Below are 14623 nucleotides of genomic sequence, written 5' to 3' on the forward strand. Positions count from 1 at the left end.
TAAATGCCCCAATGGCAGAGACTGTCAGTTTGGATAAAAAAGTAAAACTCAACTCTATGCTGTCTACAAAAAAACTTATTTTAATTATAAAAACACACAAGGTTAAAAGTAAAAGGATGGAATAAGATATGCCGTGAAAACACATCGAAAAAAAAAAAAAAAGCTGGATTCACTATATTAATATTAGACAAAATAAACCTCAGAACAAGAAATATTAACAATAAAGAGGATCATTATAAAATGATAAAATGGTTCCTTCATCAAGAAAGTATAATACTCCCAAATGATTGCGCACGCAGTAGCAGAGCTTAAAATTCATAAAGCAAAACGTAAAATCCAAAGCCCTTAAAATGGCCCCCTGTTCTCTTGGCCACCCATTTGCCTCTACATTTACTCTTGCTCATTCTGCCCCACCACACTGGCAGCCCTGCCACGCCTTCCACACCGAGGCACACGCTCTGTCCTCCATGTACGTTCTGCTGGGAACGCTCTGTTCAGCCACCAATGTGGCCGCTCCCTCATTTTGTCCAAGGCTCTGCTCAGATGGCGCCTCCTCAGTGAAGCTTCCTCGTCCACCACATTTCACACTGCAACCCCTGCCACTCCCCATCCCCTTCACCTGGCTTATCTTTCTCTATAGTTATGAATTTCTAACACACTACCTAGTTTACTTATTTTGCTTATTATCTTCCTCCTATTATTATTATGGAAGTTCCATAAGGGGCAGGATGCTCTGCTTTTTTTCTCACTACTTTACGTCATCATGAGCCTAAAACAGCATCTCCCACATAGGCACTCAACATTTACTGACTGACTTTTAAAACTGAAATGCCCCTTTCCAAACCCATTCCCAGATATCGTAATGAGGAAGAGTGGATAAACTGTTTGAAATAGAGAGATTACATTTATTTGGTATATTAGGGTGATAACACATGAACTACACTCCATGACGTGAAGAATATGAAAATGACCAGCCCAGTACCTGGCACATGTGATCACTTGCTCAACCCTCTTGCTCCACTCCTTACCCATCCCTCCAAGAGTTTTGGGACTTTATCACATACACTTTTGTACAGCCGAAACCTAACAGAGCCTGGTTCATGGGAGACATGATGATAAATGAAGAAATGAGCTCTCCTCTTTATTTTTTTTAAAACATCTTTATTGGAGTATAATTGCTTTACAATGTGTTAGTTTCTGCTGTATAACAAAGTGAATCAGCTATACATATACATATATCCCCATATCCCCTCCCTCTTGCGTCTCCCTCCCTCCCACCCTCCCTATCCCACCCCTCTAGGTGGTCACAAAGCCCCGAGCTGATCTCCCTGTGCTATGTGGCTGCTTCCCACTAGCTATCTGTTTTACATTTGGTAGTGTACATATGTCCATGCCACTCTCTCACTTCGTCCCAGCTTCCCCTTCCCCCTCCCCGTGTCCTCAAGCCCATTCTCTACGTCTGAGTCTTTATTCCTGTCCTGCCCCTAGGTTCCTCAGAACCTTTTTTTTTTAGATTCCGTATATAGGTATTAGCATACGGTATTTGTTTTTCTCTTTCTGACTTCACTCTGTATGACAGACTCTAGGTGGATGGACCTGAGCCCTCCTCTTAATGCCAACTCATTCAGAACATCTTGCTTGATAAGCCCAGCTGCAAGTAATCTCCGTTGCCCCTGTACTCCACGTACACTCACTGCCTAAATTAGTCTTTAAGCCTTGTCATATTCTGCCATGTATTTGATATTTAAGCACATGTCCTCAGAGGGCAAACAAAATTCACATTTCTTTATTTCCCTCTGTTCTTCTTAGCACATGGGATATACTCAACAGTTACGTGTTAAGTGAATGGAAGTAGTATTAGGAAAGACGGGAACCACGGTACGTTTCACTTCTACAAAGAAGAGTCCTGAATGGCTAAGAGCACGCGTATTTACCAGCTATATAACAATGGTATATTGTCATATAGTCAGTAACAATATGTTATATATGATAGGGGTATACATGATAATGATCCTACCACAGACACCACTCTAGCCATAACTGAATTATACGCTCATTCATTCATTCACTGCTCATTCCACAAACATTTACTGAATGCCTCCTAACTGCTCAGCGATGCAAAAGGCATATGTGATACGATAGGAGCACAGTGCTGGCCCTGCCTTGAGGAGCTCACAGCCCAACAGAAAGAGACAGGCAAGTTGACAAGTGATTATAATGCCCATGTGTACAAACCATGGTCATAGTGAAAGTACAGCGAGTACCATGGAAGCACGGCAAAAGGGTATCTAATTCAACCTTAGAGAACGAGGTATCCCAGAAAAGATGCGGTGTGAGGTAAGAGCAGAAGATGCAGAAGTAGGAGGGAACAGAGAATGGGTGGAGGAGGAGCCGAATGGGCAAAGGCTCTCAGTGAAGAGACAGCTGATGGCCTTGGAGGACAACAAACAGTCCGATAGAGCCAGAACATCGAATTGAGGGAGGGACTGTAAGGAGATAAGGGCTCCCTCCCCTCTCACACTGCAACCCCTCACATCCAGCCCCCAGCCCCTTTGCTCCACTGAAGCAAGCTCTCTTGATAAGGTTAGTAATAACCTCCAGTTGACAAACCCCAAAAGGCTTCATCACCCTCAACCTCTCAGAAGCACTGGGCTCTGGTAACCGCTTCCCCCTTTCTCAAAACACTCTTTGTTCTTCTTGGTAAAATATGCTCCCTAGTTGTTCTTTCTCACTTACCAAGAGAAGTTGGCCTTCTCTAGCCAATCCTGTTTTTATCTGCTTTACAGGCTCAAACCTGTCCACCCAGGCTGAAAGTGCTGAAGTCCTAAAATCTCAGTCCTTGTTTGAAGACTAAATTCCTCCCTGGGCCTACAAGGTCATCTTTGGTCAGAGACCCCACCTGTACGCAATCTCATCTCAAATGACCACCAAATATGTGCTCTCTGCACACCACACAATGGCCTTCTTCGGGCCAGAGAACTGCCACATTCTCCTATCAGAGGGCCTTTGGACATGCCATTTCCTCCTCCTGGAAAACTCTTTCCCCTCCTGCTCAACTTTCAGACCTCAGGTCAATCCATATCTCAGCAGAGGAGCTTTCTATGACGAGAACAAATCCCTCTACACAGGTTCTAAGAGCGCCGTGGATCTCCCCTTCACAGCATCTGTCTCAGTGCAATTCTATTAGTCTTTGAATTCGTATCTCTCTTCCCCATTAGACTATCACATGGCAAGTGCTCAGAATAAAGAGAATGAAAGACAGTAGCTGGGGCCAGATCAGGAAAGGCTCTGCAGGAACCTGTTCTCCTTCCTAAGGCTAAGGGTGATGGTAGCAAATGTTTCTTAAAGTGTGGTCCGTGGACCACAGATCACTTTAGTTGCTTGACAAAATTCAGATTACTGGGCCCTACTCCAAACTACTCAAACAGAATCTAGACATGGACTCCTATTCTGCCATTTAACAAGCCTCGCAGATGATTCTAATACATACTATCATCTGAGGCCTACTCCTCAGTCCACTAGTAATAGTAATGTGGAATCTGACCATGGTTTAGACCAATTTTCCAAGGGAACATGCACTCAGGGGGGCAACCTGGGATGCCAGGAGCAATCTTCACTCAAAGCAAAGAAGCAAGGGCCCGCCTGCCTTCCCCTCGACTGATAAGTAATCAAGCTGGTCCTACTCCTCCCAAGCCCAGGCCCAGGCAGGAGACGTTATATCATGTAAAACAGGGAGAGAGGACAGAGAGGAGAAGCAATGGATGGAAAGCTCCAGGGGGTCCAAGGAGGAGAATCTGAGGTTCAGTTACTCAGAACCCCGGGGGGGGGGGGCATAATTTTCCCATCCCAGGTGACACCTACTCAGCCCCTTTCTTTCCCTCAGGAGGCTCCAAATTTGACCCTTATCCTTTGCTTCTGCACAAACACCACTGTTTGTCCACGATGAGGGTTTCACTCCTTCCCACCCACTGTGGAAAAGAGGACAGCCTCTCCCTAGTCTGTTGTCCCTGAAATAATGAAAGTCCTTTAAATTTTTCTTTTTTTGTTGTTGTGGTGGTGATGGTGATGGTGGCTGGCTGGTTTGCTGGTTTGGGGCCTTTAATGAGGAGGAATAAAAGAGTTGTTTTCTTTACTTACTCCCTGCTCTTTTTTGCACCAGGCCCAACAAAGAAACACAAATTCCCTCTTGGATTCTAATGGTAAGTCGTTCAATACAGAAAAGATAGAAACATTCACATTTGAAAGAAACACAGAACCTAGAATGCACGCTGTAGGAGGGGGGGCCCAGAAAGAGCCTCAGGTACAACATAGGAAACAGATCATACAGAAGCAGGTGGCATTGTATAAATGCACCATAAATGAGGTCAGGATGGCAGGTTAGCCACTGGGAATAATTAAGTTCAACCCATACTTCACATGTAAGCCAATTTCCCTTTTATCTCTTAAAGGAGTGGGAGGCATGGGGGATCATCTTTCTTTACTTGGGAAATATCTGTTTGTTGAGGGCCTACTATGTGCCAGGCCCAGTGCTAGGTGATGCAGAGACTATGGAGAGCGGGTTTCTGAGAATCTACAGAAAAACTCTTTCAGTAGCTTACAGATCCCCAAATGAAGGATTCTTGCCTTATATAAAAGTTAGTAAATGTCAAATGGACCTCCTCAGATTATCACCAAAGGCAGAAACTACACAGGAAAATAAGAAGAGACCTGACCGCATACGAACGTAAAACTGATACATCAAAATGCCTATAAACATTTCAGAGAAACAGCAGGTTGCACTGTGAATTTAATCCTCAGAACGGAGGTGGGGCAAAAAGCAACACGGGTTTGCTAAAGGGAGGGCGTGAATTAGGAACAAGATAGTGCTAAGTGCCCATAAGGTTACCGGCTGGCAGATGTGGGACAATTCTCCATCCTTGTTGACAAAGAGGGTCTGACCCAGCCTGATGTAAGACAAAGAAACAGAGCAGGAGGAGGAGGACAGCCATCAAGGTGGCCACGTGCCAGGGGACACAGGAGGAGGAGACACTGGCAGGAGAAACAAAGTCCAGTTTTTATGTGGGCACCAGGTGAAGCCCCCTTCCCACCTCCACTGAGGCAGCCGTTTCTGGATTGCCATTTGTAACATAAGGGATGTAACGTAAGAACAGAAACCCCGTGGACCCCACACCATTCCCTTGGTCAGCTACTCAGGGTTAAATGGCAACTCCCTGTCTCCTCATCCCTTTGGTACATAGAGGCCGACCCACTGCCCGACTGCCCCCTCCCCTCACCCCCTGAACCATCTCCCTTTCTAGGGAGTCAGTACAAAAGCCATTGTCATTCTCAAGTACCCCTAAGTTCCAGAGCCTGTCACACAAGCCTTACATTCCAGACCCTGGAGGAGGAATCCACTTCAGCTCCATTTCACTGGAGACAGTGAAAGGCAGTGATTATGAGCACAGATGCTACAGCCATGTGCTTCGGTTCAAATCCCAGCTCCACCACTAACTAGCAGTGTGATTTAAGGATTTAAGGTGTGTGATTCCATCAGTTTCATCATTTGTAAAGTGGGGATAACAGAACCTACACCAAAGGAGTTTTGTGAGGATTAAATAAATTAAATCTATAAAAGCATTTAGGAATGTGCCTGGCATCATGTACACACTGTTTGCTGCCACTGCCTCTATTATTATTATTACTCCTACCATAACTGTTGACCCTTGAACAACACGGGTTTGAACTGTGTGGGTCCACTTATACTCGGATTTCTTTCAATAGTAAATACTACAGTACTATTTGGTCCGAGGCTGACTGAATCCAAGGATGTGGAACCACGGAACCATGGATACAGAGGACCGACCATAAATTATACGTGGATTTCCAACTGTCAGGAGGGTCGGCGCCCCAACCCCTGAGCTGCTCAGGGGTCAACTGTATTCGTTGTGAGGACGTGTTTTCAAAGCACTTCCCTCCAAGTACTGTTCCGCGTTCTCCATCTTCCATCGTAGCCCCTCTCTCGGAAAAATCCTATCTCCAAAGAGAAACAGCTGTCAAACTCCTCTCTCACATCAAAGTCTGAACGGAATCTCTTTTCTTCCTGTAAGTTTGCAACGTTCTCCCTCACCTGGTATCAAGGACATGGCACAACGTCAGATAAAATAATGATAGTAATTAAGTGAGAAAGGCGTACATCCCTCATTCCTCACAAGGCAGATTCATTCTCAGGAAAACTGCAAGCAGACAGAATATTTTGACAAGCCATGTACACACATTTAACGAGAAAAACAGGGAGACAGAGAGGGTGCGGTATTGACAGTGGTCACGGTGTGTGTACCTGAGCAAGAACATGTCAGTGCCAGCGACACAGAGCAACTGCTCAGCCGCCAGATCAAACTATTTGAAAAATCTGGCTCTTCAGACCTACTGTCCAAAATTACAGAGAAGAGTGACTATTCACCCATTCAGCACATATTTCCTGAGTGCCCACTACATGCTGGGAACCAGAGAGGGTGCTGGGGACACAGCACTGAACAAAACAAGATCTGATCGTTGCCCTCAAAGAGCTTATAGTCTGCTGGGATATGAACAAGTACAGAGACAACTACTGTGGAGCACGGCTGCTGCGTGACAAGTACAGGGTCTTAGCTCCCAGAGGTGAGTATTATAATATCCCCATTTTCCAGAGGAGGAAACTAAGGCACAGAGGGGGTCACTGGGTAATAAGGAACAGAGCCAGGATTCAAATGCAGGCAGTCGGTCTCCCCGTCTGGGCTCTGGTGACCGGCGACCAACGAAAGCCTTCTGTTTGAAGATGCCCTGGTGCTTCCTGCATCAAAGCGCTTCGTACTCTAAATAAAGTTTGAGGGTTCGCTCAGTGATATGTGAACTGAAAACACTCTCCACACAGGGAGAAATGGAGAGGGGTGCAGAGCAACTGTCTTTGAAGTAAAAATAAATCCGGGAAGCAAAACATAACGATGGCTCACAAAACCTGCCTCAGCTTGACATCCCATTTCTGCTTTGATTTACAGAAGTCTGTGTTTGGAGGAAAAGGTAAGAGGATTTTTGAAATATGAATGGAAGAAGAAAGAAAATAGGTTTTCTGAGTCTGTTGGGATGGGAATCAGAAGAGAGAAGGGTAGACTAAGAGAGGTATCCAAAATGTGAGATAATACGAATGGCCAGCGGCTGGAAACTATTTGCAAAAAGAATTCCCGCAGGGGTGAGGGGGAGGTCGCGATGGTCTAGATTTCGGGGACCCCCGTGCTTCCATTTTGAAATCCACCCCTCCCACATATCGCCCTCCATCCCCACTTTCCACCTCCTCAACCAGCCACCCGATCAGGCCTTCCTTTTCTGAGAAATTAAAAAACAAACAGTGCAGCCTTTACTCTCCTGTCTGCAATTCTGATTATTAGCTAATGTGTTGATGTCTACAGTGTGCCTGCCTGTGTTCACTGCTTCAGTACATGGTCTCACTTAACTCTCGCACCTCCCCAGTGAGGCAAACACTATGATTCGCCCCATTTTGATACCTCAGAAAACACAGGCATAAGGAGGTTAAATACCTGCCCAATTACACAGGTGGGGGAGGGGTGGGAGTATTTTAGCACCAGGATACTGGTGGTCATCTCCATCCAATGGGGCTGGGGCTAATATAATGGTAGAACTGCAAGGGACCACAGACATCATCTAGTGACAAGAGTCTGTCTTTCATTTAACAGATGAGGAAACTGAGGTAAAAGTAACCTGATCAAGCTCCCTCCTGAGGGCAGAGCCCGTCTCTTTTCCACCACAGTCTGTATCTCTGAATTGTCACATCTCAGGCTCAGAGCTGGACCAGAGCCTCTCCTCAGCCAGTCTCATCACTGCCCACTGCTTCCCCAACCCGGCCCATCTCTCAGTCACCTCCGGCTTTGTTAGATTTTCAAGTGCAAAAAAGTAAGAAGCTACCACTTCCTGAGGAACGACTATACCCCAGGCTCAATCAACCCTCATGTCACCACTAGGAGGCAAGGGCTATTATTATCTCCATTTTAGAAACAAAAAGATTGACCCAGAGACTTTTAATTATTTGCCCAAATCACACAACTAGTATGTGGCGTAGCAAACTCTTAGTTACTACGTTGCCTCCAAAAAACAAGTGAACTCTTATTAACAGCACCTGTTAATAAGCATCTTTTCTCCTTTATGTTCATAATTTCCCTGCTTTCCCCCCAACAATGCTGGTAGATACAGTGTGTATTTCACAAACTCCATGCTTGCCATCCTGCCCTGCAACTTGAGGTTAAACGTGATTCAAAGGCAGGACTCAACACAAAGCCAGGACTCATACAAAGCCGGCAGTTTGTGTAGCTGGTTTTTATCATCTACCGCAGGCCTGGACCAACTCTCCATCTGGGGACCTAAATTCTTCTATTGACCTAACAGTTCATGCAATCAATGCCCCAATGAAAAAGGGGGCTCAGGTTCCTCCCATCCCCAGCCCAAAGATGTCTCCATACATTAAGGTCTAGTAGCCACCAACAGCACCCAGATCCCTCTGGGATAAGCAGTGATGCATGAATTTGCCTGTGAAGACCTGAGAGCATCATAATTCAAGAAATGCAGAGGGCAAGCTGTGCGAGATTCCTGAGATAATTGAAATTGACCCATAACTCACCAGCCACCATGGGAAATTCTATCACTTTGCTTCCATAGCTAGAAATCAAATCAGAAGAACATGATCAGATTTCTAATTTGGAACCTCGGACACGCAATGTCATCTTTAATGACTCCTGGAAAAAGATGCTCATTACAGATCTCAGCCTACCTAAATTAAAACCTGAAGGCCCCCAAATTAAGCAGGAAATTCTCAATTTCTCATCTCTGTACAGCCACAGAAAAATCACACAAGCGGGAATACACACACTCCTTAGGGGTTTGTTCTGCCTGCAAATATCTGAGCAAGAATTACACGAAACAGAAGAGCTAGTAGGAAAAAAAAATAAATAAACACATCAGGTCCTAACTTTTACATTTGGGCCATCTGGGCGAATAACAATTTTTCATGATCAATTTGAACTATCCTGTCAGGGAACATTATCTCTCTGCTGATGGCCAGTTTCATCTCTTCTGTGATGTAGAGCTCAGATTCCTCTGATACGGTAAGCTGCCGGCTTCAAGTCTTCTCTCACTGCTAAGTGGACTGAAAGATGGTGCAATCAGTCAGCACAGCGTTCAGGTGTGTAAGGCTCCTTTCAAATAGGAGGCTAAAAATCCATCTCTCACCCTCAGCTGTAAACCTCATTCAGTGTGGATTTTCTAGAAGCTCAGGTAGCCATTAAACAATCTCCGGAGATTGTTTTTAAATCTCTTCCCTCCACTTCCCATCCACCTTGCCCTTTGTGTCACTGTATGAGTGGCGGCCACACCCAGCAGAACGATCTGCATCACCAGCTTTCACATCTGCTCATGACTCAATTCTTCTCGAACCTTAACCCAGGAAGGGGGAGCAACGCCCTGTCTACAGCAATGCCTCAATGATGGCCCAGAAATATTGGATATAAATAGAAACTACAGATTGGAAATTTTAGTTTCCTTTGTCATGCCTTCTTACGGAGAAAAGTTAAGAGAATGGGGACCAGGACCACGGCAGGGTTATGCGACCAGATCCTGACTATGAGCATGGTAAACTAAGGGTGGAGGAACATCATAAATAGTGCAAAGGAGGGGGCTTCCCTGGTGGCGCCGTGGTTGAGAATCTGCCTGCCAATGCAGGGGACACGGGTTCGAGCCCTGGTCCAGTAAGGTCCCACATGCCGCGGAGCAACTGGGCCCATGAGCCACAGCTACTGAGCCTGCGCATCTGGAGCTTGCGCTCCGCAACGAGAGGCCGCGACAGTGAGAGGCCCGCGCACCGCGATGAAGAGTGACCCCAGCTCGCCGCAACTAGAGAAAGCCCTCGCACAGAAACGAAGACCCAACACAGCCAAAAATAAATAAATAATTAATTAATTAATTAAAAAATAAAGGAATTCCTTTAAAAAAAAATAGTGCAAAGGAGAATCTACAATTTTTATTTTTATTTTTTTCACTTAAAAAACTACTTCTTCTGAACCTTAAATTGGGCACCAAATTGCTCAGAAAGAGTTCATCTCCCTTCCTAAATTCATCTACTTAATGTGGAACAGCTATTGTACAAAGAATGAAGGCCCAAGTGTTTCTACATATAACTGGCAAACCAGAAAACCCTTCAAGAAACTGAAACAAACATGAAGGGGCAGATCTACACCCACGCCTGCTAAAGGAAGCCAGGATACAAGTTTAGGTCACCCCCAGGAAAGACCATGTCTGCTGCTTCATCCCACGTCCTTGTGAGCACCGTGCTTTAGAATCACATCACTCCAAGCAGTCACCCCAGAGCCCCCCCTCAGAGTAACTTTTCATTATTACTCTCTTGCCCGCACAGTAACTGAGAGGGAGGAGGGAGGGTTTCCACAAGCTGGGGTCTACACTATTTGAGTCTGGTTCCAAACAAGAATGACAAAGGTCTTGGCAGACATACTCTCTCCACCTCAGTGGTTTGTCTACAACAGAGGATCCTGGACAAAAAATAAAATAATTAATTCACTCGCCTGGAGCCAGCATGCCTGCCAAGAGTCAAGGTTTTTTTTAATTATCCCAGCCAACAGTGGAGAAGCCCTTTAGGAGAATGTGCTTCCCAAGAAATGCATGAGAGCAAGCATTCACACCAAGGAGGCAGAGGAACCGTGCTGGGTGCCCACAAGGCATTCATCACATGTCCCCCCAAACCATGCTAGGTCCCAACCCGTCTATTCAGTAAATTACTTTTATGAGCAGGTCAAAAGTGAACAGGGCCTTCCAACCAGGCTCACCTTTCAAACAGAACCACTTCCTGGCCCCCTAGCTAGAGAGGGAGCCCCTTTCCTAAACTTGCCATTAAAGCCGGGCAACCTATGATATTTGATGAAATAATTAAAGACAAATCAAAGCAATTACTTGACACTCCTTACAATAATCACATGACATTTCTAATCCCAAGAAGCAAACTGGACCAAAAATAAAATGTGTACAAGAGGCTTAGATCAATTCAGCCTCCATAATAAATTACTATGGAAAACCAGGATGTTTGTTGCATGCTGTCTACCCCCTTTCCAAGAGCAGCATTAGATATAACAATATTCACTGAGCTCAGAGACGAAATATAAGACTGGATGAGCCAGGATGGATTTTCTGAGCAGGGCCAGGACTCGGGTGAAGCAAATGGAGGCGTCTAAAGAGCACAGTTTAAGTAGACATTGCCTCCCACAGACGTGCAAGTCCCCAGCCTGAGGTTCCTACGTTAGCTTTCCAAGTTCAAAAGCCAGCCTGCCACTTGTTCCACACTGGAAGTGATAATAAAACACAGTGGCAAGCAAGCCCATCTGGAGAACAACAATCAGAAATGGCAGGGGGAGCTGAGGGATCTTTTAGAACAAAGACTCTAGGGCAACTATATGTTTATGGGGCAAAATCAAGAAGACTAAGAAAACTCAGAAGAAGCACCTGTGTAGCCAAGTGCATGAGTGTAGGAATAATATAAGGATAGGGACTTCCCTGGTGGCGCAGTGCTTAAGAATCTGCCTGCCAGTGCAGAGGACACGAGTTTGAGCCCTGGTCTGGGAAGATCCCACGTGCCGCGGAGCAACTAGGCCCGTGCACCACGACTGCTGGGCCTGCGCTCTGGAGCCCGCGTGCCACAGCTACTGAGGCCTGCGAGCCTGGAGCCCGTGCTCCGCAGCGGGAGAGGCCACTGCAGTGAGAGGCCCGTGCACCGCAACGAAGAGTAGCCCCCACTCACTGCAACTAGAGAAAGCCCGAGCGCAGCAACAAAGACCCAACGCAGCCAAAAATAAATAAATTAATTAATTATTAACAACAACAACAACAACAACAACAAAAAAAAAATATATATATATATATATATATATATACACGTCATGTCCCAAGTTAGTAAAAAACCACTTTAGATATAACCCTTCGTGTATCTGTACACAAACTTGGTGAGAAACTTTCTTACCTCACAATTTTCGTAGCCTGACAATATTTCTGAGGCTCAGAAAACATGGACTGTCATCCTGTTAGATTAAAAAAACCGAAGTGCCAAACGCGGCTCGAGTGAAGGGCAGAGAAAGGGTGGTGGCCCAGGCGCTCTGAAGCTGGCCAAGCCATGGGTCCTCCCACTGGATGTCCCTGAAGGGCCTTAATAAACCAAGCCACTGACCTCCACATCCCCGTGAAACTGAACATGGTGCTCACACAGCGAGGGAGGGGCGGTGGCGTGAGTCCATCCAGGCGCATGAGCAGAGCTGGGACCCCAAAGAGCACCAAGTACTTCACATAGAAGAAGAGCACTTGGGCCAACGCCAGTCCTCCTGAAAGACAGAGGGACCCGTTAGACACAGCGACAAGAAGTGGAGCAGTCTCCTGGGAAAGCTGCAAGGCTCCAGAAACACACTACCTGCTCCCGCTTCTCCGACCACTCCCCGCCCCTCCCCGCAACTCACACATTTAACAAGTCTCCCATGTCGGTTCTGGGCAATGATATTTGGGGATTAACAAATATTGAAATCTCCTTTATTATTGTGACAGGCAACGGGACCTCTTAGCAGCCATGCTTTTACAAATGCTAGAAAAGGGCACACTTTACAAACATACAGATATGTAAATATATATGGCATTAAAAACTATTAGAAAGGAAAAATCCTTCCCAAATCCCTTCAAAACCTCACATGAGTTCACACCCACTAGGATGGTTAGAAGCATAAAGTCAGATCAACGAGGGGGCAAAGATGTGGAGAAACTGGAACCATCATACACTGTTGGTAGGAATGTAAAATGATGTGGCCACTTCTTTCTTTGGCCATGCCACACAGCATGGGGGATCTTAGTTCCCCGACCAGGGATCAAACCCATGCACCCTGCAGTGGAAGCGTAGAGTCTTAACCACTGGACCGCCAGGGAAGTCCTGACGTGGCCGCTTTAGTAAACATCTGGCAGTTCTCAAATGATTAAACATACAGTTACCATATGACCCAGCAATTCCACCCTTGGGTATATACCCAAGAGAAATGAAAACAGGGGTCCACATAGAAACTTGTACCCGAATGTTCATAGCAGCATTATTCACAAGAGCCAAAAGTTGGAAATAACCCAAAAGCCCACTGACAGATGAATGGATAAATAAAACATAGTATAGCCATACAGTAGAAAATTATTCAGCCATAAAAAGAAATGAAGGGCTTCCCTGGTGGCGCAGTGGTTAATAATTTGCCTGCCAATGCAGAGGACATGGGTTCGAGCCCTAGTCCAGGAAGAACCCACATGCCCCCGAGCAACTAAGCCCGTGCACCACAACAACTGAGCCCGAGCTCTAGAGCCCGTGAGCCATACCTACTGAGCCCGCGTGCTGCAACTACCGAAGCCCATGCACCTAGAGCCTGTGCTCCGCGACAAGAGAAGCCACTGCAATGAGAAGCCCGTGCACCGCAACAAAGAGTAGCCCCCGCTCGCTGCAAATAGAGAAAGGCCGTGCGCAGCAATGAAGACCCAATGCAGCCAAAAATAAATAAATTAATAAATTTTAAAAAAGAAAAGAAAGAAACGAAGTACTGATACATGCTGCAACATGAATCTTGAAAACAACGTGCTAAGTGAAGTGAGCCACAAAAGGCCACATATTATATGATTCCATTCAAATGAAAGTCCAGAAGAGGGAAACAAAAACAGAAATAGAGACAGAAAGTTGATTACTAGTTCCTTAGCACTGAGGGGCTGGAGAGCAAGATTATGGGGGGTGGTGACTAAATGGTAGGGGTTTTTTCTGAGGTGATGAAAATGTTCTAAAATTGGTGGTGGTGATATTTGCACATATCTGTGATATACTAAAAGCCATTGAGTTGTACACTTTAAATGGATGGATTGTATGATGTGTGAACTTTATCACAATAAAGCTATTTAAAAAAAAAAAAACATAAGGGCCCCAAGCTGTAAGAACCAGCAGCTTCTTGGCCAGAATTGTGTCTTTCTGGAGCAAAAGGAATGCAGGGTGTGGGCGCAGGGTGAGATCTGAGGCCGAGACACATACTCTGGCGCCACAGGCCTCCGCCTGTGCCCTCTGAGGGCGACCCATGTCTCCAGCTGGAGCTCAGGATGCTCTACTGATTGACACACCCCTGTGGGCTTCTGGGCCAGCTGCTTCCAACCTCTTCACCCTGAGAGCTATAGGTCTACGGGGCACCACAAACCTGGGCAAACTGCTGGCCTTAGCAGCGGGGTGAGGAGGTGAAGCGAGTCTGCCAGAGCAGTCAGTGCCCATAAGGAGAAGGCCAAGGGCAAAGTGCACGAGAAAACCCTAGAGTAGATGGCCAGTGGCCACGTGCTGTCCAACCTCCAAACTCACCTTCCCCGGCGTGCAGGGAAATAATGCAGGGCAGGCTGATGCCACTGATCAGCTTATCTGTGGGATAGTCTGAAGGAGATAACTAAGCCTTAAAGAAGTACTAGCAGAAGATATTACTATCTGGTCCTCTTGATGTTACACGAGGATCTTTGAAAGAATATCACTACCGTGGAATGTGTGTCTATACATAGTAACTCT

At 45.9% G+C, this 14623-nt stretch overlaps 1 protein-coding gene across 7 annotated transcripts in view; it reads right to left on the minus strand.

The window, feature by feature from the left end:
- HHAT (hedgehog acyltransferase) overlaps window positions 1-14623 on the minus strand; it is a 353787-nt gene that overhangs the window by 196215 nt on the left and 142949 nt on the right. For all 7 annotated transcript variants that reach the window (XM_068538433.1, XM_068538438.1, XM_068538437.1 and 4 more), the window contains one exon: window positions 12248-12398. In XM_068538433.1, the coding sequence (XP_068394534.1) occupies window positions 12248-12398 (151 nt within the window). The remainder of the gene's footprint in view (window positions 1-12247; window positions 12399-14623) is intronic.

Source organism: Eschrichtius robustus, chromosome 3 (assembly GCF_028021215.1).
Source record: "Eschrichtius robustus isolate mEscRob2 chromosome 3, mEscRob2.pri, whole genome shotgun sequence".
In the NCBI taxonomy this organism is placed as follows: Eukaryota; Metazoa; Chordata; class Mammalia; order Artiodactyla; family Eschrichtiidae; genus Eschrichtius; species Eschrichtius robustus.